General features: G+C 42.6%; 1 protein-coding gene across 10 annotated transcripts in view; it reads right to left on the bottom strand.

Annotated features, from left to right (window-relative positions):
* The window catches only part of GPM6B (glycoprotein M6B), a 184,129-nt gene that overhangs the window by 56,458 nt on the left and 110,528 nt on the right, over positions 1–17,143 (bottom strand). For 4 of the 10 annotated variants that reach the window (XM_011994818.1, XM_011994822.1, XM_011994820.1 and 1 more), the window contains exon 1: positions 2,419–2,939. The exons of 5 other annotated variants lie outside the window; for them this stretch is intronic. In XM_011994818.1, coding sequence (XP_011850208.1) covers positions 2,419–2,479 — 61 coding nt within the window. In that variant the 5' untranslated portion in view covers positions 2,480–2,939. Of the gene's footprint in view, positions 1–2,418; positions 2,940–17,143 lie in introns of those variants that run through there. One more of the 10 variants, XM_011994821.1, reaches the window with a different exon arrangement.

Raw genomic sequence — 17,143 nt, 5'->3', positions numbered from 1 at the left:
TTCAAAGAAAAACACAAAAAACAGATCCACCAGCTCAAGAATTATATAACACATTCTATAAATAATTATGTCAAGTTTTAAAATGTTAATTTCAACGGAAAAAGAATTTTTTAATAAACTTAAAATTAAATCTGAAGGAAGACTGATGTGACAATCACACAGAAACATTTGTGGCTATCATTTTATCCTATGTGTACCTTAATGATGATGGGTGAGCAAATTGGGAAACTACAAAGTGTCTTCTGTGGGCTTTGATTTTGTGTAGCCAGCATATGAACTTGTTCATCTAAATGCAGATTAGATAAGCCACCCTCCAGATTAACAATTATGGCGGGTCATATAACAATCAAAACCCCTCTTGCTGTAGATCAGGAAAAACAAATTCCCTGGCTCGTATTCTTATTCAAGCATGTACCATACATGTCACACTAGCTTCTGGTAGTGTGATATTTTTGAATTATTTAACAAGCAGCTAGTGTTTATACATTTAGGTAATTTTTAAAGTTCCTTCAGAAATTATCTTTTGCTTCTAATTTTGTCTCTAAAATCACAACTAATGACTTTTCATATACAGGTCGTCAGGGATGTAGTAGCAACCTGTAGATCTGATATTAAATAAGATTTTAATTGACATAAAATAATAGCAGTCCATAAGACTAAGTTATAAGATACACAGTTGTGTAGTAATGATTTTATATTGGTTATATGACCTTTGCTTCCTTTCAGAGAGAAATTTAAAAAAGGGATTTTTTTGCAAAGACCAAAACGGTTTTGTCTGCCATGGTCGAATACCGCATTAATAAAAATTAAAAGTATGTACTAAGTAAAATCATCATTTTAGGATAAAATTATGGAAGACTATAAACTGTGATAGGCTTCCTTGGGACAACGCTATTACATTATCATACCCCGACAACATGCAATCAACTTAGTCTCTAGTCATCATGGAAATGAATTTTTAAACTTTGATCTCACCTCTTCATCTTGATAAATATTCCCAAGAGTTTCTCTTATAGCTATTTGGTCACTGATGAAATTTTTCTTTTTTGAAAGACACACAAGAAAATACAGGCTGGGTTTTTGGTGGGGAGGTGTAGGTTTGATACAAGGATTGAAGTAAACAAACAATTTTAAAATTAAGGTGCTATGTACTTAATGCCACTGAATTGTATACTTAAAATGGTAAATGTTATGTGTATTGTGCCATACCTAAAAAATTAATTTAAAAAGTAAAATTGCTGTTTAGGATAAAATATTGTGTACCAATGAAATTTTACATAAAAATAAGCAAACTTTACCCCAGCATACCGTGAAGCTGAAGTACATGTAATTGCCATTTTTGTAGGTTTAAAATGGTTGACTATCAGTAATTTCATATGCCTATATCTTTATAGATAAAACGAAGTTTTGTCCCCATACTGGAGAATTACTCTTTAGTGACTATCAGTGGACACAAGGGCTATGAGAAATAACCTTAGCATGATGGCTTTTTATATTAGAGCCACTGCAGTTATAGAATATGTTTTTGTGCATTTATGACAGTCTATGACTTTGAGTGAGGGAGATAGGTTAATTTACAATGCAGTGAGATCCATTAACCTAACAGTGGCTGAGCTGATTCTATGGGACATCAAACTTGAAATCAGTCATTATTCAGAAAAAAGAGATTAATTTTAGTTTCTACTTTCTGCCATTTTCTTACTGCAAAAACACTTTATTCCTCCAAAAAGCCATTCTGTATGAAAACTGTGGTACGTTCTAAGATTCCCTTTAAGAAATAGGACCTTTATCAATTTTCTTCCCCCCAATCTCCAAGTCATAATTAGCAGAAGATCCCCCGCCCTGCCTTTCCATCAGCACTGGGTGACAGAGCTGATGTCCCCTCTCTGAAGCTCCAACTGAAAATGATTATTACATGTCGTAGTCAGGGCCTGATACAAGAAAGAGCAATCATATTAGAATAAGAAAATTAGAGAATGCCCAAATCACTACAGCATTAGCGGAACCAAAGCAGAATTACCATGCATGCCCCTCCAGTTCCTCCTCAGCATTAGCAGAAAACTACACATTCCATGTTCCTGGAATATAACATGCAGGACACAGGACTTAAGTTATGATTAATTATATTAATTAAAAAAAGACAGTTTCCCCAATGCATCTGCCCAAGGTGACAAACTACAGACATCCCTCTATGAAATATCACGTCGGTAGAAAGGTTTGGAACAGGAATGGACTGAAGAAAGGCTGCTCTATTAATTTAGCATCAGCCCACAGGAAAAAAAATCAACCCTGAAAGCAAGACCATGCCATAGGGATTGTCTCAGAGCCATTTTAAAAGACAGACAAAACCCGGCTAACCCTTTTTAAGCACCCCCCAGTGAAAAGCTTTAAACAGGCTATTGTCAGAGCGCTGGGTACCTTTTCTCTCTTGGCTTTGTTCAGTATTTTCCTCGGCTGCAGTTTCCATGGCTGGCTTCATACCATCCACCAAAAATGCTTTTCCCCCTGTTCCCCCCAACACACACTTGTTTTTCCTCCTCTTCCTTTTCTTTTGGACTCCCCTCCGTCTCTTATTTACACCCGTCTGATTGAGAGGCTCTGTTCTTCACTACAGTAGATTACAGTCCCTTCCAAGATGCAAAAGTCTTGTCAGCGTCAATTTCGCTCTGCCTACTGGTCCATAAAGACAGCTGCCAAGGGGCAGGCAGCCATACGTCACCGAGGATCCCAGTTAGAAAACAGCCTTTCGGCGCCCGGTGGTGCCTACAGTCTCAATGCGGCTTGGCGGGGTGTGGGGGCGAGGTTGTGGGGCGGGGAAGGACCTGCTCCCCACTGGGCTCTTCCTCCTTGCTCTCTTTCTTAAGATCTCAATCTCGAGCTCTCTCTCTCTTTCTCCCCACCTCGTTTCTTCTAGCCAAGTACACCCAATGAATGCTAATTAATTCTCCCAGGAAAAAATAGATTGGTGACATCAGAGGAGGGGATGTGAAGGAGAAAGAAAAGAGCCCCCTCCCACCACGTGACTTTGTTGGTCGACAGCAATATATGTTGTCTCTAAGGAGACTGCATGTCTTTGCATAGGCATGACACTTTCTTTCCTGTGTGACCCCTTTATGATGTATCAGTTTATTTCAGTTACCCCTCGACCCTGGCAAAGCATGTTCAAAGGACGTGCCCACAGTCTCTATTTACTTTCTTAAATATTTGTCTTTCATGCAATTTCTAGGTAAGTACATTGCTTTTAAAAATATAAATTAAAGAGGGGAGAAAAATACATTAGAGGGAAGAAAACTCAAACATGGATTTAACGACAGCAATGTAGCAATTTGGTATTAGAACCCACTCCCTTGTCTATAGTTAATATATATGATAGTAAGAGAAACTCAAGCCTAATTTGTAAAAATGCACCCTTCCTTATTTAAAAATAAGCATAACATGTTCACAAGTATATCTAGCTGACATTTTGGTAGTTTCTTGGAATGAAAATCAAAATAGTCTTTTAATTGGATATGGTTATTTCTATATGGAGTTTTACTCATTAGAATTCCTCACTCCAAATCAAAGGAGTGTTTTCAAGAGCTCTCTAAATATTCAACATAAAGGCTAGTACACCAATGATTTTCCTTCTTACATACCCAGATACCATGAGGCCGACATTCTCAATCCATACCAACATATAAGCCTTTATCATGATTATGAGCCATATGTTTCCAAGCATCACTAATTTCTGCACCATTTTTTATGCATTTGGCTGACCAATTGACCTTCACTGTCCCTATAAAAAATTAGAGAGACTCAAGTCAAATACAGGGATGACCACTGATAGGATTCCCAGATCATGAATCGTCTGCCAGTTGGTTGGGCTTAACACTTACCTTGGAAGCAAACATAAAGACAAGTTGGAGACCACCCTCTCCTAAAATCACTCTCCTAAATTTTGATGGTTTCTCGCTCAACTCCTTAAAATAAAAGTATAAGGTACTGAATCAAAATCTTCTAACAACCTGATCTTTTAATACCTTGGCTTTAGATAATCCCTCAAACCTTCTAGATGTGTTACACTCGAGAAGATTTTGAAAACCAGTTCAGTTTGTTTCAACATTTAATTTTACATCTTGCTTTTTTCCCTTTACCCATTGTCTTAGAAGACCATGCCCATAATCAAATACGTACTCCCTCAAATTAAGGCCCCAGCCAATTTTATTGTCTCCTGGTCAGGGAATTGAGAAGTATGGCAGCCTAAAACCACAGACTTTAGAAAAAAGATTCGTTTGTGATATAATTATTTCCATGGGAAAACCCTATGGTGTGTCCTGATAGGACAGTCTTAGACATTTTTTGCAAAGACTATTTAGGTCCACTCAAATAGAAAGGTGGCAACTGTTGGTATGTAACAGGCTTGTTCTCCCAGTAGTTCAAATGAGAATTAAAACCAAAACAAAATTCAATTCAGCACAAAAGAAGACACTGTGATTGGTTTTTAAAGTGTCCAGCGAAGTCATTTGATCATAGAACTGGCAGAGTCTAATAATTTTTTGGCTGTTGCTTAAGAATATTATTTTAATAGTGAAGCTGGTGAAAAGGCAGAATATTAAAGACATTCTTAAGAACTCTAGTTCTATATCGAGATCAAAACGATTAGCCAAAATATTCACACATCCTCCAGTTGATACCTGTATCTACCTTCCCCCTGAAAAACCACATGTAAATGAACAATTCATCACTTTTGCCCATTCACAACTTCATTATTTTCTTTTCACTAGGATAAGGTATTACAATTCTAGAAATTACCATTATATCACTTTATAACAGCCTTAAGGTCTCACTAATGTTTATGATAAACCATTTGAACAGCAATTGTCAAGAGGAAGAGAGAAAAGAGTATTGTTTATTACATTTCTGAGATATGCATCCATTTTTGGCCAGAAAAGTTCTATATGTAGAATGAGTAGGATGGAAAATGTCTTCCAGAGCTGAAAATATTTCTTTGAGCCCCATGCTCTAAGGCAGTCTAGTTGAAGGTAAGAACACTTCTGAAAGTCAAAACAGGAATACAAAATACTGAACAAAACAGATGTATTAGAATGAACATATGAAATTGCTGATATTGACCAAGAAGAACAGCAGTTTCACGTGGTTTGACTTACATGTTTGTAAGTCTTCTGTATAATTGCAGCCAGCTCCGTAAACATGCACAAAATAACCTCCCTAGTGCCAACATCTACAAGCAGCACAGACATGCACAAGTGACAGTGCCTGTCTCCAGGTAACCCATGGCTAATGAGACACAAAACTCTTCTAAAACAGGGTGCTCCTGCCTGCTACAAGCACTATGGTATCACAACAAAGAAAATGGGTGGAGGGGGAAGAGAATTTGAAAAAAGCTTTGCAGAGTTGAGTTGGCTATTGCAGTAATGCTTAGAAACCTGCTGGGTAGGGTAGGGAAGGGAAAGGTAGGGAAGAGGAAGGGAAAGCGTTCTAGGAAAAATTGAAGGGCATATGAGAGGAAAAAGAGGGTACTGTCAAAGGGTCAGGAAGTGATTTTTCTGACAGAGGGACTGATGGGAAATGGCTAAGCCAGTAGGTTGGAAACCAGGTAGGTTGAACACCTTGCTAGCCCTGGAGTGGGTAGAGATAGAAGGCTCAAGAGCAGAGCTGATCATGCTTTACAAAGGTCATTCTATTGGTAATGTGGAAGACAGGGTGGGTGCAGTATGATGAGACTAGAGTCTCCTCTAGCAAACTAGTCAGGAGTCTTCTGAAACAGTACAAGCAAGAGACAGTGTGAACCTGAACTATGGCATGGGGAGAAAGTGAGGGCCCAGACACCATTGGATTGGATCTGTATGAGTAGGGGTGGAGGAGGATTTCAAGGGGAGGCTAGAGTTTCTAGCTTGGGTGAATGAGGAGATGGTCATGCTGAGAACCAATATGGGGAACCAAAGAGAAGGAAGAAGTTTGGTAGGGGAGATTAGCAAGTGTGGTTGAAGGTGCTCTCAGGACATCCTGCAGGGACTAAGAGGCATTCAGGAATATGACTCCAGAGGAGAGCGGCTGGCCAGAGAACAGCATCTGGAGTCTTCAGTGTGGAGGCAGCCTTGGGAGTACAATAAGTCCAGTTCTGCTCAAATGCCATCTTCTCAGAGGACTCTCCCTGACTCTTGTCTAAAATAGCAGCCCTGACATTCCTGGTCCCCTTAACTTGGATTTGAGTTTCATCACAGCTTTAACCACGACTCAACACTGTTATTCACTTATTTGTTCATTACTTCCCATCCTCCTAGAATACAGGTTCCTTAAAGGCAGAAATTGTTGTCTTATTCTCCACTGTATTACCAGCTCTTGGAATACTTCTGGGCACATAGTGGGTCCTCAACAAAACATATTTTAAATGAATGTTAAACAACCAGGGAGATACAGATTTCAAGTATGCCAAGATTAGAGCTTAGGGTACACTACCTTTTAAATGTAAAGGTAAAGGAAAAACTTTAAAAAGAGGGTAAAAGAAACTAAGAAGGACAAATTAGAAAACGAGGGAAATAAGACCAAAGTGGAATCATGAAATTAGAGAAAGGTTCTGTGAAGGGCATCAAGTTAACAATATAACATAGTGTCAAATACCATAAAAGGAGGAAAAAGGATGAGGACTGGCAACCAGAAAGGAGCTTTTACCACCAAATAGCCTTTGGAACTTCTGTGAGAAGGCTGAATGATGGGGAAGGATACAACACTTCCCAGTCTCTTTCACAATCACCCTCAAAATAGGAGGCTCCCACGGTCCAGTTGATAAGTTAAACTCATACACAGGGTTTTGGCTGATGCCTGTACATCTTGGCCCTGTTTTTAACCTGGCAAGATCATATTGGATTTTTCTTCTGTGATCTATTACATTAATGATCTTCCCAGATTTGTTGTGTTTCGAAGTATAGTAAATATGCTTTATATGTCTGGGATTCAAATCATTGATAGAAATGTTGAATACAAGAAGACCAAGTTGAGGGAATCCCATGTAGACCTCTATAGACATTATCCTGGTCAGTTGGCTGGTTCATTCTTTCATTTGTTTGTTCATTCATTCATTTATTCATCCAAGATTCATTAAGCACCTATTATAGGCCAGAAATCGATCACCATTCTTTTTTTTTTTTCTTTTTTGAGACAGAGTTTTGATCTTGCTGCCCAGGCTGGAGTGCAATGGTGCGATCTCAGCTCACCGCACCCTCCACCTCCCGGGTTCAAGCGATTCTCCTGCCTCAGCCTCCCAAGTAGCTGGGACTACAGGCATGCACCACCACCCCAGCTAATTTTGTATTTTTAGTAGAGACGGGGTTTCTCCATATTGGTCAGGCCGGTCTTGAGCTCCTGACCTCAGGTGATCCGCCTGCCTCGGCCTCCCAAAGTGCTGGGATTACAGGCATGAGCCACTGTGCCTGGCCCGAATCACTATTTTATGCTAATATGACTATGACTGTTCAGCTAACCGAGAATTCATTAAGTTGCATAATGGTCTACTGACATATCCTTATCCTAGTCACATAGCTAGCAAAGACTATGTCAAATGCCTACTTCTTTCAACTTTCTAGGATGATATTTTAGGTTTCTTCTGACTTTTGAAGGACTCCTCAGTGGGGAGTCATTAATCAGAAGGAGGGATGTTTCCACATTCTAACTACTAATTCCTCTGCAATTTTGTGTTTCGTGGAACATTTAAGCAACATGAAATACCCTGGCATAATCCTTCCTCATTGCCCCTCAAAGGAAATCAATAACCAGAACAAGCTCACACCTCTCTGAACAAATTTTATTTCTCTTTTTCTCTTCAAGCCCCATTACACAGCAATTTTTCTTTTTTCTAAATTGTAAATATATTGTGCTTAAAATAATTTTGTGTTAAGTGACTCCTATTTTTTTTTCTTTTTTTGAGACAGAGTCTCACTCTGTTGCCCAGGCTGGAGTACAGTGGCGCAATCTTGGCTCACTGTAACCTCTGCCTCCCAGGTTCAAGTGATTCTCCTGCTTCAACCTCCCCAGTAGCTGGGACTACAGGCATATGCCACCTCGCCCAGCTAATTTTTGTGTGTGTATTTTTAGTAGAGGTGGGGTTTCACCATATTGGCCAGGCTGGTCTCAAACTCCGGACCTCAGGTGATCTGCCCACCTTGGCCTCCCAAAGTACTGGCATTACAGACGTGAGCCACCACGCTTGGACTTGTGACTCCTATTTTCACATTGCTCCCCATGACAAAATCAAAGATGTGTTCTGGTAGCAAATACATGAGCCCTCTCTCTACTTGGAGAAAACATAATGATAAATACAGCAAGAATTCTTAAATAGTACAGACAGAAAAGATACTTTTTACATAAAGTAGCAATAATATTCAACACATTAATAATTCTGTGATGTTAAAAATGCTGCATACATTTAAAAACACAGAAACTGTACACATAGCATGGAGCCAGGAATTTCCAAATGTGATTTAGAATGTGATTGTCTAGATTTGGGTCCTTTCCATAATCAGACTTTCCCAAAGCTTTATCAATTTGGCAAAGACTTTGTCCTGCATTACCAGAATTAAATTTCTCATTTTTCATCCAATGTGGGTTTTTAAAAAAAATATCTTTTGATCCCTCACTCTTTTTAGTTTTTTTCTTCATGTATTTTCTGAGTACCTCTTGTATATTTGCTATACTTTCCTTTATAGGAAATGACACTGCATAAAGCTAAGAGTTGAAAAGACAAATCAAACTGGTTGGTATATAGGAAAACACTTATAAACGGTAAAGCTCCGGGAACTATAAGCCATCATTGCCAGTGTTTCTCTTTAATGGTAGAGGTGGAGCCCAGGCACGTCACTGTCATGAAACTGGCTAACATCGATGACAATGAGCACACACGGAACCTCTGTTAGCCAATCTCTTCTCAACTTAATCACTTGTTTATTTAACAACTGTCAGTGTCCTCATTAGGAGCCTCAGGAGCCACCAAAACAGTGATTGTTGAGTTTGGCAAAAGCCAACTTGAGCTGTAATGACCCTCTGTCTCCTGACAAAAACATTCCACTGATTTTTTTTTTTTTTTTTAAACAGAGTCCTGATCTGTTGCCCAGGCTGGAGTGCAGTGGTGTGATCTCGGATCATTGCAACCTCTGCCTCTCGAGTTCAAGCAATTCTCCTGCCATAGCCTCCCGAGTAGCTGGGACTACAGGCGTGTGCCACCATGCCCAGCTATTTTTTGTATTTTTAGTAGAGAAGCGGTTTTGCCATGTTGGCCAGGCTGGTCTCGAACTCCTGACCTCAAGTGATCCACCCACCTCAGTCTCCCAAAGTGCTGGGATTACAGGCATAAGCCACCGCACCCGGCCTCCACTGAACCTCATTTTCAAAAGGAGAGCAAGGAATAAAAGTTTGGCACCAGCAGGCTGAGGCTTCCTATGATGGAAACTGGTGTGGCATGAAAAGTTTCAACATACCGGGCTGCCAAATGGGCACAGCACAGGCAGTACTGCGTCATGAGGTGGCATATGCCTCCTCAGCACTGGTGTCTACTGCATCTGTCTGTCCCAAAGTCAAGGTCGGCATTACTGCTCCTCTCCTCGCTCTTAAATCAGGATTGCTCCACCTTGGCACTAGTGATGTTTCGGGCTGGATCATTATTGTGAGGCTGTCCTGGGCATTGTGGATGTGTAACAGCATCCCTGCCCTCTACTCACTAGATACCAGGAGCACCACCCCTGTTTTGATTACCTAAAATGTTTCTAAACACTGCCAAGTGTCTCCTGGAGGGTAAAATCATCCCCAGTTGAGAACCATTGCCTTAGAGCTATCTTTTCTTCCCTAAGCTTCATCTGGCTATTGTGATATTCTATCAGAAAATGGTTCTCAGGCCTAGCTGTGCACTGGAATCACAGGGGAAGGTTTTAAAATATTGATGCCAGGACATCACCCCCAGAGATTCTGATTTGACAGATGGGGTTGTGTGGTGGGCATGAGAGCTTTCAAATCTCCCCAGGTAATTCCAATATGCAGCCGACTGCTGGAGGCAGGAGGGAAACAGACAATGTGTGCTACGATGATGGTGACACAATCAGAGCTGTTTTAGGAAAATTATCCAGAGGGCAGCTGGATGGACAGATAGGAAACCAAAGAGGGCAGAATCAGGGCGACCATACTTGATTAGGGAAGAGGTGGGGACTGCATACTCAGCTGAGGCAGGAATGAAAAATCGCGCATTAAGGCAAGAGGGAGAGATTCAGGGTTGATCCTGAGACTTTCAGCTTGGATCCCTAAAAGGATAGTGAGTCCCATAGGGAAGTGGAGAGAACGGGTGATGTATTGGTTTTCTGGGGCTTCCAGAACAAAGTACCACAAAGTGGGTGGCTTTAAACAACAGAAATTATTCTCTCACAGTTCTGGAGGTGAGAAGTCCAAAGTCAAGGTGTGGGTGGGGCCATGTTTTACACGTTTTCTCTGAATGCTCTAGGGGAAGATCCTCCTTTCAGCTTCTGGTGATAGCCTGCAATCCTGACGTTCCTTGGCTTGCAGATGCATCACTCCCATCTCGGCCTCCGTCATCACATAGTGTCCTCTCTGTGTGTCTATGTCTGTGTCTCTTCTTATAAGTACACCAGTCATATTGGACTGGGGCCTACCCTCATTGAGTATGGCCTCATCTTAACTCGATTATGTCTACAAAGACCCTACTTCCAAATAAGGCCACATTCACATAGGTAGCAGGAGTTAGGACTTCAACATATTTTTTGAGGGGGGTTGGGGACACAATTCTACCCACACCAGATAAGGAGAGTGAGAAGGACTATCAAGTTTGGAAGCCATGTGGGTGGTGTCTGTGCAGCTGCTCAGCCTGAGCAGAGTTTGGAAATGAAGACTTGAGTGTTATCATCAGCAGAGAGGAACCTATTATCATCACAGGAGTGGGTGGGATGCCAAGGCAGAAGGTACAGAGGAGAAAACCTTTCAGGTGCCTCCCAATTCAGGGGATCTCTAGTGGGAGAACCACCCTCAAAGGATGCAGAAGATGTTGACAAAGTTCCAGGACAGGGCCCTGTCACAGAGGAGGAGCGAATTTTAAGAAGGAGGGGGTGTCCTCACAGTCAAGGCAACCAGAAGGCGAGGACTTGGCAAAGGCCACTGAAATGGAAAATTCCGATGTCCTTGCCAGCATCAGTGCAAAGCCTGGAATGGAAACCACTTTACAGGGGGGCTACAGAAGTTCGGCTGGGAAGTGAAGAAGAGGAAGCAGGGGCAGCCCACTTTCTAAAGAAATTTGGTAGTGAGGGGAAGGCCAGAGAAAGATGCAGGCAGCTTAGGGAGAAAAACACAGGAAGAGAGTCCCAAACATGTCTTATGCTGAAAAGGCAGTGATGGCCACTGAAAGAGAGGTTTCAAAAGATGCTGGTGAAGATGGACAGATGATGAATGGAGATCACAGGAGAGGAAGAGGGCCAGCTGTGGATGGCAGGATGTGATGCTTCTCCTTCTGAAATGGAAGTAAGGAAGAGGAAATAGAAGGAAAAGGAAAAGTCATCCAACTCCAAGATTTAAGGAATTTCATCTTAGAAGAGGTGGCAGGGATGGAGAGGTTAAAAGGGCAACCTGTCCAGCATTGAGAAGGGTACATTTGTGTCTTGATTTAGTTCACCTCATAGCCCTAAGAAGAGGAAAGCATCAGCTCTGTTTTATGGGTGACAAAATGGAAGGTGTGATGGTCTTGGGTCTTAGTAAGGCAGGTGGATTGCCCTGAGTCTAGACTGCCCAGGGACCTGAGTGGGGCTGAGTTTCCAGGGGCACAGAGACACTAGGGAGGTAGACTGAAGGAGACAAGGAATACCCTTACCTTATGTCTCACCACCCTGAGGGGAATGGACCCCAACATGACAGAGTCACACTAACGAAACAAAGCCAAAATGGGAAATGAGGACCAAATGATGGGTTTTTAAACTGGTTTTAAGAAAGTTTCTGGCTGGGTACAGTGTGGCTTATGCCTGTAATCCCAGCACTTTGGGAGGTCAAGGCAGAAGAATTGCTTGAGCCTATGGGCAACATAGCAAGACCCAGTATCTATTAAAATAAATAAATAAATACATACATACATACATAAAGATAGCCAAGTGCAGTGGGGCATACCTATAGGTCCAGTTACTCAGAAGGCTGACGTGAGAAGATCGCATGAGCCCAGGAGTTGGAGGCTGCAGTGAGCAATGATCACACTACTGTACTCCAGCCTGGGTGACAGAGAGAGACCCTATATTTTTTAAGGAAAGCTGCTGCTTCTTCCTGTGTACACAAGGAATACATCAGGAGACAGACAGCTGATCTACTGACAACATGCTTCCTAATTATTACATTCCGTGGGGTGCTTGGATTCCCTCATTAAGAGTGGCACAATGAGCATTCCCTGTGAGGGCCCCCAATTAACTCATCTACCCAGCATGTTCCAGCCAACATGAACAAGGGCCAGCCTTCCAGACTCCTCTTTGTTAGCTGTTTAACCGCTGTTATTGGAATCCCGGTCATGTTTCTGGAGCAGTTCCTTCTTGGTTCAGCAGAAACCACCAGGGCTGGGTTATTCTCTCACCCAAAGAGTCCTCAACTCAACCACAAAGCTCGGGGAACCTGGGGTGCTCTGCTGAGGATTTGCCTTATATCATCTGCCAAAATCCCAATCGCACTGTCTCCCCATCTCCCCAGCTCCAAGTCCCCTCCTAAAAGGCACGGGCCAAAGTCCATCTCCTTTTGAAAGCCTCCTTGGTGAAATCTACCCACTTCCTTTTTTTTTTTTTTTCCTTTTAGAGTCCAGGTCTCACTTTATCACCCAGGCTGGGGTGCAGTGGTGTGATCATGGATCACTGCAGCCTCAAACTCCTGGGCTCAAGCCATCCGCCTGCCTCAGCCTCCCAAATAGCTGGCATTACAGGTGTGACCACGCCCAGCCCATTTCCCCCTTCTTAGCATTCTAACTCACTCCGCTGTCTCTCAGTTATAAATGCAAGCCTCCATAGATGGCAGTTCCCTGCACTAAAAGGACACTCATCTGCCCTGACCTTCCTCCCACTCAGGTTGGAGACAAAGGCTTGTGCCAACTTGGATCAGGCCCAACCTTCAATACTGTGCCACCATGGAAGGCTTCCCAAGGTAGGCGGATCTCAACACCTTCAGCCTGCTTTGCTAAAGGAAGACAGACATTACCAAATTGAAGGTTAAATCACAGGACACTTGGGCTGTAAAAATTCTCACAACAGAAGTTGGAAAATTATGGGATAAGTGCAGCAGAAGTAGCGATAAAGATGACATGACTTCTTTAAGAACCCTTCTGAGAACTCAGGGTGGCTCAGGGAAACCTTCATGCCTTGATGCTGTTTCAGCCACTCCCTGCCCTCAACATGCAGGAGTTGACGTCATCTTTCCCTGAAATAGAGTCAATGTGTGGATTAATGAGTTTCTACCTGTCGGGCTGCCAGGAAAGGTGCTTTCTCAAGCAGGCACACAGATGCCCACATACCTCTTGGGGAACCAGACCCCTTCAAATCCACCCCCTCTACAGTGCTCATGTCACATTGATCTGAGCAACAGAAAACATCCAACAAACACAGGGGTTGGTTATATTTTTCTAATCTTTGTACATGCTCCTCTGCAACTATCACCAACTGTTATGGCTTGAATGTGTCCCCAAATTTCATGTGTTGGAAACTTAATCCCCAATGTGGCAGTACTGAAAGGTGAGTCCTTTAAGTGATTGGGTCATAATTTATTAATCATTCATGATTAATAAATTAAGGTGTTAATGGATGAATGGATTATCATGGGAGGGTACTGGTGGTTTTGTAAGAAGAGGAAGAAAGACCTGAGCTAGCACACTCTGCCCCCTTGCCATGTGATGCTCTGTACCGCCTTGGGACTGTCCCCAACAGTAAGAAAGCAGTCGCCTGGACCTTGTACTTCTCAGCCTCCATAACTCTAAGAAATATTTTTTTTCTTTGTAAGTTTCCCAATTTCAGGTATCTTGTTATAAGCAATAGGAAAATGACTAATACACAAAGTCATCACACAAAGAAACTGTGAGTGCCAGCTACCAGGGATACTTGGCCAATTCCTTTCAAGTGGTTTGTTTTTATTTGCTACAGGCCAAGGTGCTGGCTGTATGAGGAACCCATGGACTGGGGTCAATGCTGTGTCCAGAGGACCCACTGCACCTACATGAGATGTGATAGTAGCTCAGAAGGAATGGACAAAAGCCAACACTCAGAGCTGAGGGTCTCCTTGGCACCAGCACTACTATAATAATTTTAACCCATGTTCTTTCATTTTTGCCTTCATGACAGTATTGAGAGTTGGGCATCACCATCCCCCTTGCATGGATGAAGAAATGAAGACCAAACGGAGCTGTATGGACTTGGCCAAGGTGGTCAAGAAGCTGGTCAGAAGCTGAGCTGAACCTTGACTCAGGCCATTGGATGCCAGAGTCGGGAAACCAAGAGTCAGGCAGCCATGATGGCAGGAACGAAAGTTCAATAAGGGCCCAGGTGACTAGGTGATCAGCAGCATCAACTGTTGAACTCAGAGATTCCAGGTCACCACCAAAGCTTCACTCAGAATGGCTCTTCCATCACTTGCAACTATCTCCCCAAAACCTAGTAATCTGGAGTTCCCCTTCAAACTCTGATAAAACATGGGGCCGCACACTTCCACAACTCAGTAAGGCTCTCATGTCTGCATCCTTGTTCAGCATCCCCACCAGCCCCCCTCCAATGCTTACCAGCCTTATGATACCATGTGACCTTCCTGAGTTTCAGCTTCATTGTCTACCAAAAGGACTCATAAGAGAACTTCCCCCATAAGGCTATTGTTAGGATCGTGTAATACTGCATGCAGCACCTCAGCACGACGCCTCCTACATGACACTTACAAATGCTATTTCTATTTTCAAAGTCCTTTATGCTCCCACCACCATCATACAGGTCCCAGGGAGAGGTAGAGAGAGGAAGAATTAGCTGGTGATTTCATGTCCTTCTAGATCTTTCCCTGACCCTGAAAGGTTCATTTCTATGCCCTTGCCTGGCCTGGATTTCTAGGGGCACTCCCCACTCCACCCGGTCCTGCCCCAGACCTCCCTGTATTCTGTCCACAAATTGTACCAGGGTCCTCCCTGAGGAGGTCCAGTTTGGATGTGATGCCTGAGATTGACTAAGCTGCAAATAAATAAAAGGAACTGAGACGAATAAGGTAATGGGATTAAAAAAGACATGCCTTCAAGGGTAATCTTTCAACAATGGACTAAATGGTTTTCTGGAATCTGTAGGATATTGCTAACACCTGTACTCAAGTCCCAATTAAATGTGCCCTGATTTTTTTTTAAAAGCAGAGTGGAATTTCTTTCTTCATGTCAGAGAATAGCGCAAACAGGGTCAGCTTCATGGGCATGTGATGTGCACAGAGCCTTGCCCTCAGAAGGGCCTGAAGCTTGGTTTAATACTCTGATGGCATTGTCTTAAAATTCTTAATCATTTTATCTTCGAACCTGTGTTTTCAACGGGACCATGTTGCATGCATGTGAGCAGAGGAGCTACATGCTCCTTGCCACCTCATTTGCATACCACATTCATGATGCACCATGAGCCCAGAATTCTGGTGAATCCCTAGTGCATGGGGAGTTCAATAAGGACTCAAAGTCCTTAAAAGGTAAGCATGTTCCGTCTATGACTAAGTAAGCACTGGTGTGAACAGTCCTAAAGGTCACACTTTCTGTTCTAAGCGCAACTTGCTTCAAATGCAGAAAGAAGTTACTGGAGTTCCAAGAGACATGAATGACCAAGGAACCTGGCCATATCCTTCCTTACTCCTGTTACTTCCCTGTATTGGCCAAGCACTTACACTGACAATGACAATCCAGAAGGAAAGGGAAAGATAGGGCAACCGAGTTCCTTTCCTTTCAGTTCTTCCCTACTTACTAGCAAGCCACAGGCAGGGAGTGTTGAGGATGTGCTAATATCAATAAGTAAAATCAAAACACTTGAGTTAGCTTTTTGCAGCATTTCCACTGTTCTAGTTAGTATAAAATACATATATGTACTAGCTACAAAATACAAATTGTGTGTCAGTGATCCCATATACATGGTAAATGGTCTTATGCTTGCATCTAAAATTTGCACTGCACAATTGAAGGATGCTTGGTAAGATTCACAGTAATAATTTAAAATGACATTAAGAATGACATTAAGTTGCACACAAAAATGTCTCGACAAATCGAGAGAGAAACTATGGAAGAAAGGGAAATGTTTTTATTTTAGTATCATGAATGGCCCTATTTTCCTGCCTTCTGAACAACTGGCCTGCATTTTCATTTTGCACCTGGCTCTGCAAGTTCAGAAGCTGGCCCTCACAGCAAGGCCTGATCCAGTAAATTGTCACTGCAGGGGAAAGGAGGCAGGGGTCGCTGTGGCCATGTGGTGGCATGGTAATGCAATTTCAGTGGGATTAAGGGTGTATGTGATGATTCTATAGGAGTCTGGTCTTTTGCTGCTGCGGCAGGTCACTGATACCTTCCCCTTACTGGCTCAATGACATTTCATAAATAAGCTATGAATACTATATAGCTCAAGGCAGGCACAGGCTTACGGTCCAATATATGGTAAGTAAAGGGATGCAGAAGAGCTCAGTATACACACACACAGAGAAATGGCTTGGGGGACCCACATGGAAACTGGTTTATTTACAATCAGGCCCTGTCTAAGCATTTAGGGTCTCAAAAATCTATTGAGATGATTGGCTCTGATGGTTGGGATGGGAATCGGGAAGTCTGGGGTTCTAAGGTTCTAATCTTGTCCCTGTCACTTGCCAGTCACGAGGCCCTGGACAAGATGCTCATAGAGCTTGTCCTGGCTCTAAGATACGCTAGGTCTTAAGTGACCAGTTCAGCAGGATGGTTATAAGGAAAAAAAGGAACATCAGGTAGGGAATCCTACAACCCAGCAGGCATGGCCCCAGCTCCATCACCACTCCTATTGACCTAAGCTATCCTCTGACTGTGTAGGTCAAGTGACTGTGCACCTGCTCTTACTGACCTCTAAACATCATCCAACCCTGGGATGGATTCCAGTGGGCTCCTGGTGTTCTTTGGGGCAAGATG

This window comes from Mandrillus leucophaeus, unplaced genomic scaffold (assembly GCF_000951045.1).
Source record: "Mandrillus leucophaeus isolate KB7577 unplaced genomic scaffold, Mleu.le_1.0 Scaffold462, whole genome shotgun sequence".
NCBI lineage: Eukaryota > Metazoa > Chordata > Mammalia > Primates > Cercopithecidae > Mandrillus > Mandrillus leucophaeus.
Note: the sequence above shows the minus strand (reverse complement) of the source record. Positions and strands in the feature narration are given on the sequence as shown.